We start from the raw sequence: 25,869 nt of genomic DNA, 5'->3' as shown, positions 1-25,869 counted from the left end.
GGGCTCGGAGTAGAGCCGCTGCTCCTCCACATCGAGAGGAGCCAGTTGAGGTGGCTCGGGCATCTATACCGGATGCCTCCTGGTCGCCTTCCTCGGGAGGTGTTCCAGGCACGTCCCACCGGGAGGAGGCCCAGGGGACGGCCCAGGACACGCTGGAGGGACTATATCTCTCGGCTGGCCTGGGAACGCCTTGGGCTCCCCCTGGAGGAGCTGGAGGAGGTGTCTGGAGAGAGGGACCTCTGGGCGTCTCTGCTGAGTCTGCTGCCCCCGTGACCCGGTCCCGGATAAGCGGAAGACGACGAGTACGAGTACTTTCTCTTTTTGGACATTTGTTATGATGCATTGTTTCTTACAACTGGGAGCAGCTGATTAATATCTCAAAATCTCAAATAATACTTCAGCTACAACCCCAAATCCCTGATGAGTTGAAAAAGAGATGCCGTGGATGCAGAGCAGGAGCTAAGAGAAGAGAGAGAAGGAGGAAGTTCAAACCATCTCTTCCGTCGATTTTGATAGGCAACGTGAGATCGTTGGGAAACAAGTTGGATGAACTCCAAGCCCTACAAAGGACCCAGCCAGAGTACCGGGCATGCAGTATCATGTGTTTTACTGAGACATGGCTGCAGGATCATATCACCAACTCCAGCATCTCTCTGCCGGGCTTTTTAACCATACGAGCAGACAGAGATTTAAAGAGGAGTGGCAAATGTAAAGGAGGTGGACTGGCAGTACTTGTGAACAACAGATGGTGTAATCCAGGACATGTAACTGTGAAGTGTCGTCTCTGCAGTCCAAATATTGAACTGTTGGCAGTAGGTTTTCGTCCATATTATTTACCCAGAGAGTTCACCAGTGTTATTTTGGCAACAGTTTACGTTCCACCTTCCGCTGTTGCTGACACTGCATGTGATGCCATCAGCTCAGTTGTTGCTAAGCTACAGACACAAAACCCCAATGCTTTTGTGGCAATTTCTGGTGATTTTAACCATGCTTCACTCTCTGCTACACTTCCAACGTTTCAACAATTTGTCAGCTGCTCTACCAGAGAAAACAAAACATTGGATTTGTTTTATGCAAAGGACAAGGACTCATACATCTTTACAGCAAGACCTCCTCTAGGCAAATCAGATCACAATCTTGTTTTTCTCTGCTCAAAATATAAGCCCCTTGTTCAGAGGCAACCTGTAATAAAGAGGACTGTGAGAAAATGGTCACAGGAAGCTGAAGAAGCTCTGCAAGGTTGCTTTAAGGCTACAGACTGGGACGCACTGTGCCAGCCACATGTAGAGGACACCAATGCCATGACTGAGTGTGTAACCGACTATATCAACTTCTGTGTGGATAACATCATCCCCACCAGAACCGTGAGATGCTTCCCCAATAACAAACCTTGGATCACCAATGACCAGAATGACCTGCTTAACAAGAAAAAAAGAGCCTTCAGAGAGGGAGACAGAGAATTATTGAGGATTATACAGAAGCAACTTAAAGTCAAGATAAGAGACAGCAAGGAGGTGTACAAGAAGAAGCTGGAGAGCAAGCTCCAGCAAAACAATATCAGAGATGTGTGGACAGGGATGAAGAAGATCACAGGCTTCAAGCAGAAGGATGATCAGACTGATGGACGTCTGGACAGAGCCAATGAACTGAACACATTCTTCAATAGGTTCAGTTCAAAAACAAGCTTCGCATCCTCCTCTCCTGCTCACAGCCAAACAGACATTCCATCTTCCTTTGACCCACAGGACCCACAGCTGTCCAGTAACACCTCACATTTTTTATCTTCCACCTCAGCCCTAGACCCTTCTGCTTCTACATGTTTGCCTTCAACCATATCAGAAGATGCTGATGCTTCCTTTGCTTCCCCCTTCCACCTGTGTGTCTCAAGAAGTCAGGTGAAGAGACAACTGGAGAGACTGAATAGGAATAAGGCTGCAGGTCCAGATCATGTCAGCCCTAGAGTCCTATAGGCCTGTGCAGAGCAGCTCTGTGGGATTCTGCAGCACCTCTTCAACCTTAGCCTGGCCCAGAAGAAGGTTCCAGTGTTGTGGAAGACCTCCTGTCTTGTTCCGGTACCAAAGAAAACTCACCCATCAGTCCTCAATGACTATAGACCTGTTGCCCTGACATCTCACATCATGAAGGTCCTAGAGAGACTCCTGTTGGCCCACCTGAGTAAGCAAACAGTAAACCATCAGGACCCCCTTCAGTTTGCTTATCGCTGTGGAGTTAGAGTTGAAGATGCCATCATACACCTGCTTCAATAAACCCATTGTCATCTGGACAAAGCCAGTAGCACTGTGAGGATCATGTTGTTTGATTTCTCCAGTGCATTTAATACAATCCAACCTGATTTGCTTTGTCAGAAACTCCAGAAGACTCAGGTGGAGGCCTCAACAATCTCCCGGATCAAAGACTACCTGACAAACAGACCACAGTTTGTGAGACTGAAGGGTTGTGAGTCTAACCAGGTAGTCAGCAGCACAGGAGCACCACAGGGGACGGTACTCTCACCATTCCTCTTCACTCTGTACACCTCAGACTTCCAGTACAAGACAGACTCCTGTCATCTGCAGAAATACTCTGATGATTCTGCAGTCGTGGGGTAGATCAGAGATGGACAAGAAGCTGAGTACAGGAAGGTGGTGGACTGCTTTGTGGCATGGTGTGGAAACAATCATCTCATTTTGAACGTGACTAAAACAAAGGAGATGATTGTAGATTTTAAGAGAAACAGGAATAAGTCAAACTATTTCTATCATGGGAGAAGAAGTGGAGGTGGTGGAGGAGTATAAATACCTTGTGTGTTCACCTGGACAACAGACTAGAGTGGAGATGCAACTGTGAAGCCATCTACAAGAAGGGACAGAGCAGACTACTTCTTGAGGAAGCTTAGGTCCTTTGGTGTTTGCAGCAAGATGCTGCATATCTTCTATAAGTCTGTTGTGGAGAGTGTGATCTCTTCTACCATCATCTGCTGGGGAAGCAGCAGCAGAGCCAGGGACTTAAAAAAGCTCAACAAGTTAATAAAGAAGGCTGGCTCTGTTCTGGGGACTCCTCTGGAGATCATTGTGGAAAGACGGATTCTTCATAAAATGAAGAACATTATGGAGAACCCTGAGCATCCTCTTCATGAGACTGTCCTACAACAACAGAGTGTCTTCAGTCAGAGGCTTCTTCAGATCTGCTGTAAGACGGAGCGTTACAGGAAATCCTTCCTGCCCACAACCATTAGCATCTACAACGGCTCTTTGAGGAAACCTTCATAATGAGCTACAACAACATTTAATTTCCCTTTGGGATTAATAAAGTATTTTTGAATTGAATTTGTATTGAATATGCTTTGTGGAGAGATTGCCTTCTTTGCTGTGCTACGAGACATCAACTAGCCGTTTTTGTCTGATCACCTGGAAAATGTTACTCATGTGTTTCAAGAAGAAAAAAAAAACTATTCAAATTCATTGTTAATTATTCACTTTCAAATGTTCAGCTACCTCACAATGCACACAGAATGAAATCCAGTCACACTTTACACAATGCTCCTCCTTCCTCATTGCTCAAAAAGTGTTAATTATAGCTTGGCTGTATAGCAACATTCTGTTCCTTCTTTTGTTGCATATGCATGGATATAAACCAAAATGTCATAATGCATTGCAAAGCAACAAAAATGTAAGCATGGTTAAGTAAAATGTATCACATTCACCTTGAGGAGACCTAATTTCAGCAGCTGATTAATTTTATTGTGTTTGTTTCCTGTACACAAAAAATAAGTCACCTTCTCTGATTGCCAATGCTAAAAGTGGACACTGTGAATTAGGAACATTTTTGGTCACTGTACCTGAATTTCTCTATCGATTTGTCTTTTCTCTTTAAAGTTTTATTTGCTGCTGGCAAACCCCTTGGTGCAGAAGTGTCACCTTGTGGTTGCAGCGGCACATTAATGACAGGCTGAATTTATGCAAGGGCCACAAGAAAGAAAAAATAAAGATTTTGTTTTATGACAAACAGAAGAAAATGTTTACTGTATTTTTTTTATACCTGCCAAACAATAAACTAAACATGAAATATTTTAAGGTCACACTTTTGCCTTATTAAAATAAAGGCATGCAATTTCCTAATTTTCTCGGGTTCATTTGTCTATTCTATCCTCAGTAACAAGAAAGAAATATGGGTTGCTCCTTCTTCGAAAATGCTTTATTTAATCAATAATTAGGGACATCCAAGTCTGCTTTTGAGTAAAAGTTGTTGTCTTACTTACTATAAAATTAAAATAAAGCAACGAATGCGGTTAATAAACGATAATTACTCTGTGTTGTGCCTCACATTCCCCATTAGAATACATTTTGAATCTGTCACTGATGATCTCACACTAGAAATTGTTTGTGCTGGACACCCCTGCGTTAACACATCACATAACATTATAGTTGTATACACATAGTAAAACCTTTAAGCACAGGCAGAATCAAAAACAAACAAAAAACATTAAAAACTAAAAATTTATGTAAACACCAAAAGCATGAAAAGTATATAATTTTATGAAACAATTTGTTGGATTGAAACTGAGTTTTACAAAGCTGATCACGAGTGCATCTAACATGTATGATGGGTAAGATTGCTCCTGCATGTTTTTAGTGCCATTTACTTTGTTAATCCAGTGCAGAAATATATCAAATAGCCATAGAAAATCTGTTGCAGGAAAAGGAGGAGATTGCACTGCTTCGTGAAATTGTTTCGGAATATATGTTGACAAAAATATAATGTGACCTAACTTGAACTTTTGGTTTAGAAGGATTTTTTGTGAGGAATACAAGTTAAATGGACCAGATCATTTTTATTTCTGTAGCTTCATTTTCACAAACAAGTACATCATTCTAAAACTGAAAATGTAGAACTCCCAGCAGTGGTGGTTTCTAATATGAGCAATATGACTTACTGTCCAGGGTGGCATGGCCTAAAGGGCTGCCCTGAGCGAGTTTGCTATTGTTTATTTTATTGTGTCCTTTTAATGGGAAACAGGCAACCCTTGTGTTGTGCATAGTCTAAGCACATGCTGGATAGTAAAGCTTAAGATTTGGCACTAAATTAAAGGGCTATTTTTTTGTGGAATCTGGATTGCATTTCTTCATCTCTAGCTTAAAATGTAAAATACTTAGACTGGAGGAACCCAAACTGGTTTGTTGTGCACTACACAGAGATACCTTTAAACACAATTTGAAATGTGTGAAACCACAATTTGGTTTATTTTGAATGCTTTTGTGAAACCAGGACCACTGTAGATTGAGACAAGTATCAAAATACATTGTTCAGTCTGGTCAATCCTGGAGTGAATTCCTCTTCACTAAGTAGAGGGTCTCTAAAAATCAATTTCTAATAGGTAAAATCTAGAGGAAAAGAACAGCTTATTTTAGGTCTTTAAAACCTAAAAACATATTTTTATTTCTTTCAATAAACAGCATGATTAAATTGTCAAACAGATTGTTTTTAGATCATAATGTTATTGATATGTAAATATATATATATATATATATATTAAAAAAAGCATATTTCACATAGGTAACATGTTAACGTGGGGGAGCACTGATTGATGGGCTGACCCAGGAAGCCATGCATTCAGGTACCACCACTGACTCCCTGCACATGCTCCAAGGAAAGGAATTATTACATCCAACATCTTGGAAGCTTTCAGTCTGAAAAATGCAATCTGATCAAGAAAACTAAAACAAAAGGCCAAAAATAAATACATTAATTTCACCTAGGAAACAAAATACAATTGAGAGTAGATATTTACATACTATGTATTAAAGACACGTTACCTATTTTTCTCACTGTCTCATCACTTCAGGATGCCTTGCACTTAGAAATCTTAGTCTTAGCTTTACTTATCATTACTTTTATTATGTAATTACATTATGTTATGTGGCCGTGTAATGCCCAACCCTGGCAAAAGGTCACCTCTTTCCCCAGAAAGTCAGCATGTTAGCGCTTTGTTTTGAAAACATAGATTAAGATAATAGATAATAGATAATTCAGAAATTTTTCAACATCAGAGTTAACATTTGTCACTGAGAGTTTGAGGAGAACGCCTTAAAAGAATGAAAGTATTTTTGGTAAAACTTTGAAAAAACAGGAAAGGTTAACTCTGATTTTGTGTCAGATATTGGTTTCGGTTTTCACTGTAAATCTACAGGCCCAAAAACATAATAAGGAATTTTCGCCATGGTTATATCGAACACAATAACTTTAACAAAACACAAAAAACAGAAACACTCTTCTGAACATACCTTTTTTTTTCAAGAAATGAATTGATGTTGCTGTTAAACTTCTACAATTCTCAAATTGCAATAAACAGGAAGAAAACAAAAAAGCACATCACTTGTGAATATGCAAAGTGTGTTTTGGGAAAATATTAATGTTTTTTCCCTGTTGTTGTTTTCATGTCTCTGTTGCAGCTCAGAAACATAATTTGGTAAACAGCAAGTGAAATAACTCTTGCTGCCACTCATTCCCTCTGCATTTGGATGCAAGTCATCAATAAACACATTTTAGCTGCAAATCACAAGAACGCCTAGAGATTCCCTAAAGGGCAGGATGGAGAAGACAGGCAACAAGGATGGCCATGATATGAATCTAATTAGAAATAGTAGAGACAGGCCATAGCTGCAAAATAGAGAAGTAACACCACAACCTAATAAAGGCATCAAGAGAGTAAAAGAGGTTCTATTCTTGATTTATCAGCATAGGGATAAATCTGTCTGTAATCACCTATTACTGCCTGATAGATGAATGCTTACCCCAGCATTGGGATCTGGGTTGAATTAAACATAAAGGCCTGCTTATGTGACAAAACATGTTGATCTGAAACAAAGTGTTATTTATTGTTTACTAATTGCTTTGTGCTGACTTTATGAAGAGAGAGAAAACATTCAACACAGCCCTGTAACAAATGCAATTCTAATTTATATTAGTATGTTTCCTGCAAGCAAATGTTTGATTCAGGGATAAATAGTTTTGAATAACTGTACTTGCAGAAAAAATAAAAGGATTCCACCTCTGGTTTGTGAGACAGGGTATTAGGACCATTGTAGATCAAACAAATTATAAATAAATAATGTGGCCACAGATGACTAAATTTCTGGCAAAATATTCAAGACATTTCTAGATTAATTTCACATATTTACAAGAAAAAAATAAGATACTGGATGCATAGTGGCACAGTCAGTAGCATTGTTGCCTTGCAGCAAGAAGGTCCAAGGATCAACTCACGGCTGGAGGTCTTTCTGCATGGAGTTTGCATGTTCTCCATGTGCATGCGTGGGTTCTCACCGGGTACTCTGGCTTCCTTTCACAGTCCAAAAACACAACTGTAAGGTTAAATGGTCTCTCTAAATTGCCCATCGGTGTGAATGAGTATGTGCATGGTTGTTTGTCCTGAATGTCTCTGTGTTGCCCTGCGATGGACTGGCGACCTGTCCAGGGTGTACTCTGCCTCTCGCCCGTAAACTGCTGGAGATAGGCACCAGCTCCCCCGTGATCCACTTTGAAATAAGCGGTATAGAAGATGAATGAATGAACATGGATATTCTCAGATGTCAAAAAGTCATACATTTGCAAAAAATAAAAATAAAAGGATACTTTTTCATCATTAAAGGCAAAATTAACAATATTAAAACTAGGATATTTTCCGATATTGCAAAGTAAGAAATTTGTAAGGAAAATCTCTTTAAAGAAAAAAACGTGTATATAGTTTATAAAGTCAAGATATTTATGACAGAAAAATGCCAGAACTTCTCTGAGGTTTAAGTGGTAAACTTAGGATAAGTGCATTCTGGATATTTTTATAGTGTAAAGGGCAGAACATTGTCAGGCGTAATGTGAGCACCACGGACTCCGCACGTAGGTCTGTGGAGTCGAGTACACCCGGCTATGTTCTGCCATTCAGTTGAAGGTCCAAGCTCTTTTCCTGTATCAAAACGACATATCCCAGATGCAGAGTTGATACAGCCATGTTGCAGCTTCTTCCTCACTGTCTCAGGCATGTCACTGTCTTCAGGATCATGTTCAGGATTCTGTAAAGGTTATCATGGTGAGTCTGCACCTGTGAGATGTTGTTCAGATACAGGAAGATACTGAATCTCATTAATGTACCACTTCAGTCTTTAAGGACTTCTGGCATTTTTTGTTGCAGATGTTCGACTTTGTATTTCATGCAGAATACCTTAGATTTAGTATTGTAAAATTGTAAAATTGTCATTTTTTCTTGCTAAATAATAGTTTCAGCATCAGAGAATCTCAAATGTTTGTCTCATATTTATGAGAAATTATTCCTGAAATTCCTGGGTTTTTGGCAGACATTTACTCTGTGTTGACATTGCTTTTTTTATCTACATTTGCCCTAATACTCCATCGTATCTTTGGCATACTTCCATAGATCAGTTGCTTTTTCAGATTGATAAGAGTTGGCAAAGTGTCCTGTTCATCTGAAGGGTTTTATCCGTTGTGTTATGTCTAAGGAAAAATTGCTTCACCCAGCTATTTTTTTTAAATCAAGGGTTCCACCTCTTTTGTTCTGCTGCTAGGACCACCGTTAAACACCCTTGAGTTGTCATTGTCGCTTTTGTCAAGTGACTAATTATAATCACAGAAATTGTCAACCTGGAAACCACAGAAAAATACAACTCTGTTCTCTCCATGTCTTTCTAAGCCCAGGTTGATTGACGTGTCAGACAGAAACAATCAAAACAAAGGACGAAAACTATTAATGATAGCACATAAGCTGGATTCTTATTTAAAATATCAGCTATTGAAAAGGCTGTTCAAATGAGAATTGTATCATAGATTAGTACAGATTCTATACAAGGCTGAATTTGTTTCCTATGAAAAGTTCTATTATCAACTTGCTGAAAGGAGTCCTACTAAGTTTTGATACTAAACCACACCTTCAGAGGTCAAATGGAGTCTAAACCTTGACTGGTCAGGGCTGTTTTGGTCATAATGTCAGTGTTTGATTGGTGTGCTATTAAAGTAAAGAGGATAATGGGGTAAGGCCTGTACATATAGTACATTGGCAGATAATGATGTGTTCTTTTACTCCAGGTGGCAAGAGCAAGAGCGAGGTTCTTTTTGATGAGGACCTTTCGTACTTTAAAACAACTCAAGTGCAGAACTCTCGGGAAGTCTGCATAGATCCCTCCCACTGCAGCATTTGTCAGTGTAGTAACCACAACCAGTTCAGGTTTCTAATCAATCCCAGAATAGTTGTCAGAAACCACACAAGAAAAAGTTCTGCCAGGAATTTGTGTTTCAAGAACAAGCTGCAAGAACTTCTAAACCAGGGTTGCAAGAACATAATGGTGTCAGAATGATGGGAGAGTGAACATATGTCTCTGTCTGTATTGACAGTTTTATATATAAAAAAAAACTGTTCTCTGTCAGGGATGTAAATTGCCTTGAGCTTATCTGTTTGCTAACTCTAGATACACTTAAAAAGTCAATATTGTTAGTCACAAACGCAGTATAACTTCAAGGCCTAATTAATATTTTTCTTCTGCTTCCAGGTGAGACCGGTGCAGCCCTGTCACGCCCACAGCGCCCCCTTTCGGCCCGGACGGCCCACCACGCCCCGGCGCCTATGAAAGGGTACCATGTCAGCCGTAGCATGTCTCAACATTCCTCTGGTGGTAGCGGAGGAGGCCCCTGCCACTGTACTCCGGATGACTGTGACGGCCGAGACTACTATCACGGTCGCGGCGATGGGCACTATTACTCGGGTGGTCCAACTGAGGCTTTGGCACTGGAAAGGCATCACTCTCATCCTCATTCACACTCGCAGTCCTATAGCCACTCTGGCACCTTTCCCCGCTCCCACCCCAGCCAGCACCCTCCTCTCCAGTCCTTTGACTCTTGCGAGGAGTGTGTGTCTTCAGGCCATGGAGGGAAGATGCATCGTATTCCTCCAAACCTTATGGACCAGTTTGAGAAGCAGGTTCCCTTCCATCCAGATGGCTTTCACACCCTACAGTACCAACGCACTACGAGTGGAGGTGCTGAGCAGCGTAGCGAGAGCCCCTCGCGTATCCGCCACTTGGTCAACTCTGTGCAGCGCCTCTTCGCCAAGTCCCATTCCCTCGAAGCACCCACCAAAAGGGAGTACAATGGCACGAGGGGAGGTGGAGAGTACCGAGGTGAGAGAGGGGGAGGGCACAGAAGCGGAGGGGAGGAAGTCCACTACTCAGGCCACCAGTCTCGCTCAACCAGGAGAAGCAAGTCTCGAGAGCGTAGCAAGAGTGGAGACTCTCGGCACGAGTCGGGACGACGTCACCGCAGCAGGACGGCTGGCTGGTGGAGCTCTGATGACAACCTTGACAGCGACAGCAGTTTCTTGGTCAGTGGGGGCAGACGGGGTTATCCCACTGGACACGAGAGCCTTGATGCTGCCATTCAAGAGCTCACCAGGAAGAAACCTAAGGAGCGCGGTGGAGGACCCGGGTCTGGCGAGTGCATGGCATGCACCACAATGGCTCTGGCCAGTGGTGAGGGTGCCGGGCACCATGGGCACCACGGTCACTCCCTGAAGCAGAGCACCTGGTCAGCCATGACAGTGAGTCAGGCCAGAGAGGTCTATCCTTCTACCAGGGGAGGAGGTTATGATAAAGCACTGGTGCCCATCGAGAACAAGCTGAAGGAGAGATCATTCCACTATCTGCAGGTTTGTGTGCACCTATATTATCATGCGTGCCATATAACAGCAAAAAAAGGATTGTTTCTTAAAATAGGTGACTTTTTTCCACATGCGTGTAAACTGGCCAAAACCATTGACAGACAACCCCACTAATGCATCTGATGCAGCTTGAGGTAAAATAAACAAATACTATGGGTTTTAGCAGTTCATGTCAAAAAAGTGAAGCAGTTTTCAACACAGTTATAAATAACTAGCTAAATAAAAACGCTATATGCCATAGGGAAAGATAAGTAGTCCACCCCCACCTTCCTTTTCTGTTTCTTTGTCACTCATTGCTTCTAATACATGTATATGCAGACACAAAATCTGGCTCTACTGCATAGACTAAAAAGCAATATCCCTGCTACGGAGAAAAAACAACTCAAACTGTATATAAAATATTTAAATGTTGCCACAATTTTGCAATTTGAAGTCTAAAGGACTGAGCATGAGATTAGTAAGCAAATCCAAGGGGTTGCCTGAAGCAATGAAGCAGCTGTAAACCCCACAAAAAGCAAGTTGCAAAGTGAAACAACTTCAGACATGACTGCTATGCTCAGTCATATTGTGAAAGCTTTTCTAGTCATGCCGACCAATCAAAGCGCTTTACACCAGAGCCACATTAATACTCACAAATGTGCACACCTTGGGGTTAACTGCCTTGCCTGGAGGCACATGAACATATAACAGGAGGAAGCTGGAATTGAACCTACAACCTTCCAATTGCAAGACTCCTATACTTCACCCTCAGAGCCAGAGAAATATGAGGTCACTTATTCTGGTTTACCTTATCCCACATCTCTTACTGCTACATTTGAAATAATCAGTATCTATGAACCAGTGCTTTTCAGTCAAATAGAATGCGTAGATGCAAAGTTGAGTGACATACTTATGCTAAGTTAAAGTTGTTCAATAGGGCCAATATCTACACACAGGTATGTGTGGTTTCATAGCAACTTTACACTTTCATATACCGAGTAATCCAAGGCTGTCTCTATTGGTATTTTATCATAGTGGTTTCTCTCTGCAGCAACGACACTCACAAACCGCACGCTTGATATGTGTTCAAACCTTTCAACATTCAAATACGTTTAAATTCGTTAAAGATTTTAAAAAAGGTAGAAAACAAATTGCTTTGTGAAGTAGCCACAGTCCAACGTATGTTTAAACCTACCTACCCCCAACGACTGTCTTGGTATTTCTCTGTTAGAAATTATTGATCCAAACCTACATATTATCTACCTGTCTCTCAAAACAATCATGTCTACCACTTCTCACCACTCGCAGTAATCCTAAATTGGACCAGGTGGATGCCCATTTGCTCTTTTTGCAGATATAAATCTCCTAAAATAATACATGTAGTTGCTGCAGTTTAGCTGAAAAGGCAACTGGGTGAGTACAAAGAAAAAAAAATACCACATACACACACCAACCTCCAGCTGTGCTGAGGTAGAGCTGCCATGCAGGCTGTGTTTCTACGGAAACAGCAGGTAGCCACAGGAGTCCCTGGTGTTTTTCCAACTCTCATTCTTTACAGATGGCTGAGGTTTGCCGATAGACGCGAGACCTGGGTTATGTGAGTTACTGTTCTGAAAGGATAAACCTTACACAATTTGCCTCCATTCTTAAGACTGCCATCACTTTCACACTTTAGGTCACAGACAATTTTCCTGCTGCAGCTTTTCTCGTATCTCCGGGCATCACTGGTAGTCTTGGAAGGAGAGAGGAGGCAGTACACTGGGTGAATTCTGTGCTGCACTCAGATCTTTTACTTAACAGATCTATGGTTTTACAGTTCTATGTACCCTTGAACTGTAAAGATCTGTTTTTAGACAAGGCAGTTCTTTTCATTTTTACTGAGACAAACTAACAAAAATTAAAGGCATAATTCATGTTTATGAGTGGTTGGTATCTGGTTTCCAGCAGATATAAATTTTACATATTTTCTGTGATAAGATATAAGCAGATGTGCATTTAAGACCACTTAGCTATTCATTTCATGTGAAAGTGGCCGTAGTGGTTTTTAAAATGGGCAATATGACTCTTTGCCCAGGGATGGCACCAGTGCTCAAAGAAAAATAAATAAATAAATAAAAGTTACCAGTCATTTGCACCCAAGTGGGTTTTCCATTATTGTCATGACAATTCTGTCCAGAATGGCCCCCCTCCTGTGTTTTGGACAGTTAAGCAAACACATAAAATGCATGATGGTGCGGAAGAGGCATTTGTACAGAACCGCCTACTCTACAGAACTCCCAGAGTTGAGGGTAATATATCTATACAAGAATTTCCAAAAGAAACCACATTGTAAAATTTTAAGATTATTCATTCATTCATTCTTTCTTTTCTTCTTGTTTATTTTAAATGCCCTTCAATTACTTGGTTTTAGAGACATCAACAAACTATTGATTACAAAGCTCTCCACATTTACTTGAACTCCCTGTAAAATGTGTGAAGAAAATGTTTTAAATAAATTTAGCTTTTATTGCAACTGCATCTCACACTGAAAACATAACTGCAGTTTTCTAATAGTAAGCTTTGGAGACTTTCTTCCTCCGTTGCAATTACCCTCTGTGTATACCTACGGTCACAAGAAAAAGTTGGATCCTCTCTTAACTCATTTGTCCCAGTTGCAGTTGTTGTAAACTTTTTAAATTATTGATCTGGCTATAGATATTGGTACATTTATGCCAGAAGTCATTTTCTTGCAGTAATTTTCTGACTTAAAATTACCTCTATGTCACTTCATTTTTGCACCACAGGGAAACAAAATTTCATGGATTACTGACCAAATTGGTCTATTTTATTTAATGAGGGCTGTTAGGGGTGATTTTGTAAACAAACAACTATTTCTTATCATGGAAATTTGTCCTCCACTGAATAAATGTACTCAAACTGGATTTTTCTAAATTTTTCTGTTTTATATTATGTAACTGAAAGAAAAGATTAACATACTTTAAGATTATTCAAGCATATTTACCAGGAGTGCAATAAACAAGGAGGGTGCACATTTTTGTCATTAGTTATAGCAAAAACAGTTCAACATAAAATATCTCTAAAAGTAGCAGAGCAGCATTGAAGGCCCTCGCACCTCAGTGCAACTCGGCCTGTGCAGCGACCGCGGGAGCCTGGCATCGCTGGCTGCATGCCACCAATTTGGCCGCTGTTCAATTCCAAATGTCGCCACTAAGGGGCTGTGAGCAAGATGTTAAATGATCTTTGGTCATGCAGAATTCTGGTCTAGCGAGAAGCATTCAAAATTTGGAGTAAATAGGACCTTCCAGATGGAAGCTGCACTCAGTTTTTTATCAGTGGGCAAAGCTGAATTGATGTCATGAACTGACTGTGGCAACATGTTCAGCATTGATCCATGATGATGTATACTACATTTCAAGTGGATTCGATGATGTGTGAGGGAGATATAGCCTTTGAAATGTCCTAGAGGGCGGTGTTGATCCAAATTCCAATGTAAACCAATTGAGGTGTTTAGGGGCTGAGAAAGATCAATCATATTTATTTTGGAGTGAATCGGACCATGCATGTGTAATTTACAGCCAAGCGTATGGCCGTGGCGTGACATCAGAATTCACCACGCCATCGTAGCCACACCCTCCACCTAAGGCAGTCAGTACTGGCGACTGTCTTAGACCATCATGTTATCTGTTACTTGGGACAGTTTCACATTGATTAGGTGAAGAACATCAAAAATTGACTCTCTAAAGGAAAACATGACACTTCCTGTTCTCAGGGGGCGGGGCTTTGATGATATCAGCATCTGATCAGTGAATATTGTTTATGGCCAGGGGCAGATCAATCTCAGAAGGTTTCAGGTCTCTGTGAGGAGGTCTCTTGTTGGAGCTATATCAATTTCGTCTTTTATGGTGAGAAGTCATATTTTGAGGCGTGGCCACGCCCACACGCTTTCATGTATCAAAAAGCTTTTGATAACTTTTGATCCCGAGTGCCTTAAGAGTATACTGAGTCATTTTCACGTCTCTAAGTCAAAAGCTGTAGGAGTCAAAATCCCAACTTCAATCCAAAATGGCCGACCTCCCGTTGGGTTTGGACCAACGCTCCAAAATACTTTTTTGTAGATCCTGAGAAGTTACATATGTGTACCAAATTTCAGATTCCTTGGTCAGAGCATGGCCTGTGGCTGATTTTTTTAATTTTCTAGGGGGCGCTGTGGACGAATTAGGCCACAACTACCAAATATGTCATTAGATCTCTGTTGGGGACTGGACTAGGATCAATCATATTGATTTTGGTGCAGATCAGATGATGTATGTGGAAATTAAAGCCAAACGTATGGCCATGGCGTGACGTCCAACTTCGCCGCACCACCACGGCCACGCCCTTTTATGAAAAGTCACTGTGCTTCAAACGAAGACCCACTAGTCACCCGACACAGTTTCAAGTTGATTGAGTGTAGACAGCCAGATAGCGACCTTTCCCAGTAAAAAAAGTGACTTCCTGTTCTCAGGGGGTGTGGCTTTGATGATGTCAGCATATGACCCCATAGGATCGTCGGGCACCCGAAGTTCCTCCTTCATGCCAACTTTGGTGTTTTTTGGCGTTTCTTTGGGAAAGTTATTGCATTTTTTCACTTTGGGCATGAACACCATTTTCGTGCCCCGCTCACACTCCCTAAACATGGCCAAAAACTCACGATTTTGATAACTTTTAATCCCCCTTGCCTTAACTGCATATAGACCAAATATGAAGCCTATAGCTCAAAAAAAAGTGAAAAACGGCCAAAAATTGGCCTTTGACCCAGAATGGCCGACTTCCTGTGCGTTTTAGGGCATACCCCCAAGAGACTTTTTTTTCTTGGTTTGAGGAGCTCTAGCAGTGTGCCAAATTTCAGATCTCTATGACTTACGGTTCGGCCTATCTCATGTTTGGGGGCGTGGCTAAGAGGTTTCGCCACGCCCATTGACGACAAAATTAAGGAACATGAATTTCAAGCGGGGGACAATTTTGGGTAAAATCTTGCGCGTTTTGGTGCGTGGCAAAGTCCCCAAATTGCCCCGAAAAGACGCAACAGAAAAAAGAATAAGAAATCCTACGATTACAATAGGCCCTTGCAGCCTTACTGCTCGGGCCTAATAATTAGACATCTACTGTATACTCACATTTATGTGCCTCAAACGTTGTTTGACTTGCATTCAAAGCGGGAACTGATGCACTAGATGAATTTGTACCCACCTTCTCATTCCTGTCAGCAGACTGTTAGCTAACAACCAGCTTCGTGCCAGCATGTCAGTGTTCTTAATTTTGCCCCCTCTACTGCACTGTAGACATGTGTGCATGTGCGTTTATGCTCCACTATGCTGTATCTGTTTGTGTGGTTTTGTTGTGTTTTTGCCAGCAAATACTGATTACATATTCATTAAAGCAAAAGACTAGCTACATCTAGGCCTGAGTTGAGGCATTAATAATAACTGAGGATGAAGTCCAAATGAAAACAGATGTTTTTTTCAGAATATTTTTTAGATGTGGACAAGAACTTATGTTGCTATAGTTTTCCAATCCTAATCTGTGAATGCCCTGGCTACTCGCATTCAACCTGTTGCATGTTATGTGAGTATACACAAATAGTTGGTTCCACCTTGGATCATAGGTCAAGGGTCCAGACAGAAAAGCTGAACAGGATGTAAGGTAGGGTAAGGTAAGTTTATTTATATAGCGCTTTTCAGCAACGAGACACTCAAAGCGCTGTACATACAATTACAATACAATCACAAAGAAAATAAACACAGATACAGACACAGAAAAACAAATCAAATGATAAAATCAAACAACAGAGGTAATTTAAAAAAGTAAAATAAAATAAAGAGAATAGAATGATGGGCAAGAAAATGAAAGGAAAATTGGACTGAAAACGCAACTAATCATGCCTAGATAGCGCAGTCAAAGGCCACTGTAAACAAATAAGTTTTTAATCTTGATTTAAAGCAAATTAGGGTTTCGGCGCTTTTACAGTTTTCTGGCAGTTTATTCCAGATTAGTGGAGCATAAGAACTAAAAGCTGCTTCTCCATGTTTGGTTCTGGTTCTGGGTATGCAGAGTAGATTTGAGCCAGAAGACCTGAGAGGTCTGGGTGGTTGATACACTAACAACAAGTCTGTAATGTATTTTGGTGCTAAGCCATTCAGTGATTTATAGACTAACAGAAGTATTTTAAAGTCTATTCTCTGAGCTACAGGGAGCCAGTGTAGGGACTTTAGAACCGGGGTGATGTGCTCCACTTTCTTAGTTCTAGTGAGGACGCGGGCAGCAGCATTCTGGATCAACTGCAACTGTCTGATCGACTTTTTAGGCAGACCTGTGAAGACACCGTTGCAGTAATCAATTCTACTAAAGATGAACGCATGAATTAGTTTTTCAAGGTCCTGCTGAGACATTAGTCCTTTAATCCTGGAGATGTTCTTTAGGTGATAGAAGGCCGACCTTGTTACTGTCTTTATGTGCCTCTGAAGGTTCAGGTCATAGTCCATCACTACACCCAGGTTTCGAGCCTGACTGGTGGTTTCTAGCTGTATTAACTGAAATTTGTGAATCTTCACAAATTTTAGATTATAGTGGTCAAAGTAGGAATGACATGTGTAAGGTTTTTCACCCATAGCACCAACGGCAATCAAAATGTGTGGCATAAGAGATCGACACTCTTCATTCCTTATCCCTCTTCCCCCTCGCCTGTGAGCAATAGATAAGAAATTATTAAAAAATGAGAATATGAAGCGAGAATGAAATGAAGTCAGAGAAGGCAAGAGGGAGAGCAGCAAAGATAAACTGCGAGATGGGAGAGTAAGAGGGATGCATAGATAGCAAAACACGGATAGGAAATAGATAAAGGAAGTGATGGTAGCCAAGGGGCTAAGATAAAGGAAGGGAGGTTGTGGAAATTAGAGAGATAGTAGAGGGCCACAGGGATCAGGAGATTAGGCTGAATCATCTTTTAAGCGATGACCTTAAAAACACACTCAGCTGGGTGCCAAACCCTGGAGCCCTGACTGTGACTGTATCAGCATGTGTAGGTGTTTTTCATTTGGCCCCAGATTTGTAGGGGACTGTAAACCTCACAGCATTTTCAAAAACGGAATGATTGAGAGGCCCCTTTTGAATAGGGGGCCGTGGTAAGCTTTCATTTTACCGTAATAAAGTGGGATCAGGTGTAACAGACAAAGTTAAACAGAGAAATGCCAAACTGATTGGTCTTTTACAAGAATGGAAATTCAGGTGCAATGTTATTATGTGCCCACTGCTGTGGTGCTAACAGAAGATGTAGATAATAGGTCAGGGGTAATTAAAAAAAAAAAGTTAATGAATGCACTCTTTACAACATTTTTAGCCTCTTGTTCTTGATTGTCTTAGCTGTATCAAAAAAACATTTAAAAAATTTTTTTTAAATAGTTTGCTATAATGTAAAGGCAAAAACGTTTTATATTGTATAAAACAATATACACTGCTCAAAAAAATAAAGGGAACACTCAAATAACACATCCTAGATCTGAAAGAATTAAATATTCTCATTGAATACTTTGATTTGTACAAAGTTAAATGTGCTGACCACAAAATCACATGGTATTGGTATTTAGACAGTATCCTTAGAATAAATGATCTTGTCTATGTCAGTTAAGGGCATAACAAAGAGTGAAAATACCTCCAAGTGGTTGAAAAGCAGAGCTTATATAGCACTTTTCCAGTACTACAGACTGCTCAAAGCACTTTACACTAGAGCCACATGTACCCAGTCGCACTCACTAACACATTCATACACCGATTGGTAGGCAACTTGAGGTTAAGTGCCTTGCCCAGGGGCACATTGACATATGGCAGTAGGAAGCTGGAACCAAACCCACAACCTTCTGATTGCAAGACGACTACTCTTTCTACTCATCCACAGTCGACTCTGAAAACACACAGTTCACCAGAGTTATGAATTTCAAGTAGACTGGTATTACCATAGAGCACTTTTAAATCCCTGACTGGGTTGCCAGTCTGGTAGGTCTCAAAGCTACTGCTCTCAGGCAGCATTGGTTCTCACTTCCTCCAGCTCACAGGGCACATGGCTTTATACTTCTCACATATTCAAATTCACACTGGAAACTCCGGTATCATTACTTTCTTCTTGGGTGACTTGTGTGTTGTTAGAGTTAAAAAGCTGATAAATACAGATCAGTGCAAAAGAAGACACAAATGAACCAAATAAGTTTGACTTGCAAGGATGAGACCGTCCTCTGCAGCACAGTGACTTCCTTCTCACAAACAGTAAGTCCTTGCACCAGCCTTTTATTTACAACTCACATTCTTACAAGTAAAAAGTGTTAATTGGTTGAGCCAATTCTTACAAAGATTTCAACATAAAAAGTAGTCATTCCCATATATGGTATGAGCATGTCATTTCCAGAGAGTGATCCACTCCAGACCACATTCCTTAACTTTCCACTCCCTTTTACACACTAAAAAACAATCACAGGAATCATCTTAACTAGAAGTCAAACTTAAACATAAACTTAGTTTAATCTAAACAATGATAACTTATATACATTTTTCCAATATGTGTTATGCATTGCTATCTGAGATTGATGTCTCTTAGTTAAAAATCATCACTCCTTGGCAAATTTGTGGTGTGTTCTTAGCTGCCTAGCGCTTGCTTTCTTTTTTTACTGGAAAATAACAATGAGCCCAAACACAACTGAAACTAATATATGAAAAACCTTTCTAATTTAATTTCTTTTAAAAAAAAAAAAAAAAAAACACAGTGATGACACTGCAGTTTATAAAGTAAATAAAAGCATATTTATAGTGTATAGAAGCATACAGTCTGCCGGAGCTATATTGTGAACATGTTAATGTAATTATGTCCTTTTCTTTGCTGTATATCAGTTTCTGTTGTCACTCCATTTGCGTGTTGGTCTCCTGTTTTGTTTTGCTATCTGCTCACCCTGTATTTCACCTCCTTCACACACTATTTTGTTGTCCTTTGTACTTTTTTTCACTGCCTTTCTGCTTATTGTTTTATTTGCTCTCCATCTGTCAGTTTCTTGCTCATGCTTTTTTAATGTTTCTTTGTGTCAGTGTTTCTCCAGCTGTCAGAGTTTTTCTTTCTCTGTAAGTTTCTTTGTCTGTTTCTCTCTTTCTTCTTGCATCATCCAAGCATTTGAATGTACAGTACAGACCAAAGGTTTGGACACACCTCATTTAAAGAGTTGTCTTTATTTTCATGACTATGAATATTGTAGCTTCACACTGAAGGTATCAAAACTATGAATTAACACATGTAGAATTATATACTGAACAAAAAAGTGTGAAACAACTGAAAATATGTCTTATATTCTAGGTTCTTCAAAGAAGCCATCTTTTGCTTTGATTACTGCTCCGCACACTCTTGGCATTCTGTTGATGAGCTTCAAGAGGTAGTCACCTGAAATGGTTTTCACTTCACAGGTGTGCCCTGTCAGGTTTAATAAGTGGAATTTTGAGCCTTATAAATGGGGTTGGGACCATCAGTTGTGTTGTCCAGGAGGTGGATACAGTACACAGCTGATAGTCCTACTGAATAGACTGTTAGAATTTGTATTATGACAAGAAAAAAGCAGCTAAGTAAAGAAAAACAAGTGGCCGTCATTACTTTAAGAAATGAAGGTCAGTCAGTCCGAACAATTGGGAAAACTTTGAAAGTGTCCCCAAGTGCAGTCGCAAAAACCATCAAGCGCTGAAAAGAAACTGGCTCACATGAGGACCGCCCCAGGAAAGGAAGACCAAGAGTCACCTCTGCTGCGGATGATAAGTTCATCCGAGTCACCAGCCTCAGAAATCGCAGGTTAACAGCAACTGAGATTAGAGAACAGGTCAATGCCACACAGAGTTCTAGCAGCAGACAGATCTCTAGAACAACTGTTAAGAGGAGACTGTGTGAATCAGGCCTTCATGGTAAAATAGCTGCTAGGAAACCACTGCTGAGGACAGGCAACAAGCAGAAGAGACTTGTTTGTGCTGAAGAACACAAGGAATGGACATTAGACCAGTGAAAATCTGTGCTTTGGTCTGATGAGTCAAGTTTGAGATCTTTGGTCCCAACCACTGTGTCTTTTTGCGGCGCAGAAGAGGTGAACGGATGGACTCTACATGCCTGGTTCCCACCGTGAAGCATGGAGGAGGAGGAGGTGATGGTGTGGTGTGCTTTGCTGGTGACACTGTTGGGGATTTATTCAAAATTGAAGGCATACTGAACCAGCATGGCTACCACAGCATCTGGCAGCGGCATGCTATTCCATCCGGTTTGCGTTTAGTTGGACCATCATTTATTTTTCAACAGGACAATGACCTCAAACACACCTCCAGGGTGTGTAAGGGCTATTTGACCAAGAAAGAGAGTGATGGGGTGCTGCGCCAGATGACCTGGCCTCTACAGTCACCGGACCTGAACCCAATCGAGATGGTTTGGGGTGAGCTGGACCGCAGAGTGAAGGCAAAAGGCCAACAAGTGCTAAGCATCTCTGGGAACTCCTTCAAGAGTGTTGGAAAACCATTTCAGGTGACTACCTCTTGAAGCTCATCAACAGAATGCCAAGAGTGTGCGGAGCAGTAATCAAAGCAAAAGGTGGCTACTTTGAAGAACCTAGAATATAAGACATATTTTCAGTTGTTTCACACTTTTTTGTTCAGTATATAATTCCACATGTGTTAATTCATAGTTTTGATGCCTTCAGTGTGAAGCTGCAATATTCATAGTCATGAAAATAAAGAAAACTATTTGAATGAGAAGGTGTGTCCAAACGTTTGGTCTGTAATGTATGCGTTTACGTGCATGTCTTTTTTACTCTCATTGTGTGCACAAGCATGATTAGGTTCAGCTGATGTGTTTTCATTACAACCTGATGGTGTGTGCTCATGTTGGGGACTGTATGTCTGAGTCATCACTATCCTTCTGGTTGGATTGCAAATGTTTTTTGTTTTTTTTGTGAAGAAATATGATTCTGTCTTTGGACTGCATTAACAGATATTGTGACATGTTCAATATCTCAAGACTAATGAATTCATATCTTGAATGGTGTGGTTTTTCTCCTAACATCTGGTGTTGCTGAGCTAATCTTACTCCTAACACATTTATTCTTTTCAATACAATAATAAAAGATACCACATAACCTTTTCTGTTAATACTAATAACACATTTTTAATCCAAGTTGTGTGTGTGTGTGGCTACCTTTGTAAGTGAGAAAGTGACTAACACTGAATGTGTTTTAGGTCCCTTCAGAAGACTGGGGAGGCGGGTATGGGGGATCAGCAGACAGTGGAGGCGAGATTCCCTGCCGTCGAATGCGCAGCGGCAGCTACATCAAGGCCATGGGTGACGATGACAGCGCAGATTCGGAGACAAGCCCTAAAGCCTCACCCAAATCTACCCTGATCGCCCAAAGGGATGCCTTCAGACGGTCTATAAGCATGGATCACAGGTTAAATGACACAAGTACAGTGCTTATGTCACTGTTGATAGAGAGTCTGCAGCTTCACCTGTCTGGATTTATAGGCGAGACAGTACCAGCTGCACTGGGAAAAAACACAGCAAGAGCTACCCTGATGTGTCAGATAGTAAAATATACAAAAGATAGCTGGAACTATGGAAGATAGCTTGAAAAAAAGCTTATCCTTGTCTTTTAAGCTGGCATGTTCCCCTGTTCTAATGATTCTTAAAACACTTTAATTGGTATAATTAAATCCTTAGCATAAGTAGCCTCACACTTGTGTCCTTGATTGTGCCATAAAGTTTCAGGCTTTCAATTGGATTACATTTAATGGTGTACATCACATTGTGCACAATGACAAAAAGAAAGAAAAAAAGGTTACTCCTGTTTTGAATATTGTTCTAAAGTTATGGTGCAAAAGCTATATATAGATAGATAAAATTTAAATCTAAAATGTAGAAGATGTTTTGAGTTATTTTACAATTTGTTGGTTTGCTATTGTTATATATACTTTTGCTTCATAGTTGTAACTTCATAATTGTAACTATGCAATTAGAATGTCGAAAGTAATAGAAATAAAGAAAAGCCATTGAAGGATAAAGGTGTTTCCAAACTTTTAAGAATTCTTAGAGAGCTTCATGGAATGGGTTTTATTGGCTGAGCAGCAGCATCAAGTGCACATCGCAAAGTGGGTCGGAAGCAGTGGTGCTAAGCACGCTGCCAGTGAGCAAACATCATATAAATCCATATGGATTAAGAATAGGACCTCACTCCATTAGGGACACCTTAGGAAAACCTTACAATTGCCGGGTTGGACCTTCTTTTGATTTAAGAACTCAGTTTTCCAAGGGAAAGATTCACCAAGGGGTTCAAGAACAGTTGTCCAAGGTTTTGGTCTATATTGACATTATAACATCAGGCAGTTGCTAAACATTATGGGACTGCACATCCATGGTGCAAATCACCCATTCCACCCCATCCAAAATATGTTCTTCTGTGTTTAGAGCTGCTGACTATGGAGGCCTATTCCAAAAAAAAGTTTGAGATGTTTTGATATTTTTGACATGATGCATTATCCTGGTGGAAGTAGCCATCAGAAGATGGATACACTGTGGTCATAAAGGGATGAAAATGATCAGCAACTATACTAAGGTAGACTGCAGTGTTTAAACGATGCTCATATGGTACTTTAGGATGCTAAAGTATGCCAAGAAAATATCCACAACACCACCACCACCAAGCTGAACCAGTGATACAGTGTTAAAGCTGCAATGCAGACTCATCCGACCAGATGTTTTTCTAATCTCTTATCATACAATTTTTGTCACACTGTGTAATTTATTGCTTTAGTTTATTGTTTTAAGCTCACAGATACCTGATATGGTCTTCTGCAGCTGAAACACATCTCCTGTATTCCTCATACTTTTGATGTAACTAGTGGTTGTTTTAGCTACTGCTGCCTTTCTGTCATCTCAAACCAGTCTGCCTGTTCTGCACTGACCTACAATTTTCATCTATACAACTGCGGCTTTCTTTCTGTACCTTATATACAGTAGTTAAATGTATATACAGGTGAAACCAGATTTTGCAATATTTGAAGATTTTACTTTTCAATCTCCCACAGTCCAAAGACATGCCTGTTAGGTTAATTGGTCTCTCTAAATTGCCCTTAGGTGTGTGAATGAGTGTGTGCGTGGTTGTTTGTGTGTTGCCCTGCGATGGATTGGCCACCTGTCCAGGGTGTACCCTGCCTATTGCCCATAGATAGGCACCAGCTTCCCCGTGACCCACTATGGAATAAGCGGTAGAAAATGACTGACTGACTTTTCAATCTTCTCCTGTGTTAGTCATGATGATATGATAAATAACCCACAGTTTGATTGGTTTTAACAGAATCTGAAGCAATTACTTGATATTTTGCATTTTGCTCCCCTGTTTGGTAAAGTGATGCATTTTGAGAACACCCTGAATGACTAAGGCTTCAACACTCATTAAACATGACTCATAATATTTATGTGATGGCTGTGGCCAACCAAATGGTGTTTTATGTTTGCTATAAACATAATTTATAATTATAGCAAAGCAAATGGCTGAGGCTCCAAGAGCCAGTGCTCAGCAGCACTGTATTGGCTTAAAAGGAAAGAAAACTTGCATTTGTTTGGGATTTGCGTCATTGTGTGTCACTGCGAATAATACAGAATTTATTTTCTGTGTCGCATTTAGATACTCCTGCAAGCAGTGCACAGATTCCTACCCAAACAGCAAAACAACACCTAAAACCCACACTCGCTCTCGCAGTTACACACGCTCTCTGACCAGCTCACAGGTAACTTACTGCATCATCATGGTGTGTCATTATTTAAGTTTGAACATGTGTGAAGTACTTTTCATACCCCTTGAACTTTTCTACATTTGGTTAGGTTACAGCAATAAATGTAAGGAGCATTTAACTCCTTCCCCCTATGAATAGCTTCCCTGTCCTTGCTGAAGAGATTTTTTTCAGGATGGTGAGCAGTGTTACTTTTCCTCCAGAGACAATACTTTGCATGAAGGCTTAAATATTAAATTTTCATCATATCTGACCAGTGCCTCATCTTCTGTGTTTGCTGTGTCCTCTCCATGGCTTGCGGCAAACTGCAAACAGGTCTTTTTGGGGCTGACTTTCTGTCTCTTTCATTAATACCAGACTTGTTGAGTGTTCGATTATCACACAAATATTCCCCAAAATAAAAATTTGATGTCATAATGTGACAAAATGTGAAACGTTCAATGGGTATGAATACCTTTTAGAGGCACTGTAGTGCTCTTCATTGCTCTCATTTCACCTTCCATTTTCTTTTTAGCTGGGAGACACATTGAACCATCAGTTTGAGACGGTTTGTGAAACCATGTTTGGGGAGGTGGAGTCCCAGGCTGTTGAGGCTCTGGATCTTCCCGGCGTGTTCCGCACTCGCAGCCACAGCTACGTGCGTGCCATCCAGGCGGGCTGCTCCCAGGACGACGACTGCCTCTCGGTCTTCTCCATGTCTGGCCCCCAAGGGAACATCAAGGGCGGGGTTGGTGAGTTAATCAGCGTGTTGTCTGAGTATGTGCGTGCCCGACTGGTTTCTTTTTATGTGGCGGCAACCTGGAGGGAGGCGTGCAGGAAGAAGAAATTTGATGACAACCTGTCAGATCTGTTTAACCAAAGCAAATCCACACAAAAACCTTCACTCTTCCTGCACTTTGTTTCACTTGCTGCACAGCTACGTTGCGTGTGCAGCGTTTTTATTCATTTTTAATTTTTTGCTGCTTTGCTTCTCCATTCTCTCAGCCTCTAATGATCTCACTTTTTGCCCCAGCCTTCTCAACTCCTGTATTTGTGTAGGTGTTTGCAAGCCATAGGCACAGACTTGGATGTGTGTTATTGCTCATGCTCTTTCTTCTCTCCTCACCTCTCTACTCTTATCTCTCCCATCACCTTCCCTTGTGTGATTGCAGGTTTCTCAGGCTCAGTAATAGCACAGGAACACTCATGATTATTATGATAGCTCAGTTTCTCCTGCTGCTTTAAGTCTTCCTCGTTTTCTTTCTTCTTTTCCATCCTAAATCCTCATCCCTCTACACATGGTCCACCCATACAGTGCATATTTATTCCCTTTAAACTTTATTACATTTTGACACATAACAACAACCAACTTT

General features: G+C 40.8%; 1 protein-coding gene across 1 annotated transcript in view; it reads left to right on the top strand.

Moving 5' to 3' along the window:
- The window catches only part of dlgap3 (discs, large (Drosophila) homolog-associated protein 3), a 219,437-nt gene that overhangs the window by 177,683 nt on the left and 15,885 nt on the right, over positions 1–25,869 (top strand). Inside the window, exons 3-6 of the mRNA XM_047382990.1 lie at positions 9,555–10,705; positions 21,971–22,179; positions 24,412–24,514; positions 25,032–25,248. Of these exons, the coding sequence (XP_047238946.1) occupies positions 9,629–10,705; positions 21,971–22,179; positions 24,412–24,514; positions 25,032–25,248 (1,606 nt within the window). The 5' untranslated portion in view covers positions 9,555–9,628. The remainder of the gene's footprint in view (positions 1–9,554; positions 10,706–21,970; positions 22,180–24,411; positions 24,515–25,031; positions 25,249–25,869) is intronic.

The sequence above is a fragment of the Girardinichthys multiradiatus genome, chromosome 13 (assembly GCF_021462225.1).
Source record: "Girardinichthys multiradiatus isolate DD_20200921_A chromosome 13, DD_fGirMul_XY1, whole genome shotgun sequence".
In the NCBI taxonomy this organism is placed as follows: domain Eukaryota; kingdom Metazoa; phylum Chordata; class Actinopteri; order Cyprinodontiformes; family Goodeidae; genus Girardinichthys; species Girardinichthys multiradiatus.
The sequence above is the reverse complement of the archived record's forward strand: the minus strand, read 5'-3'. Positions and strand labels throughout refer to the sequence as shown.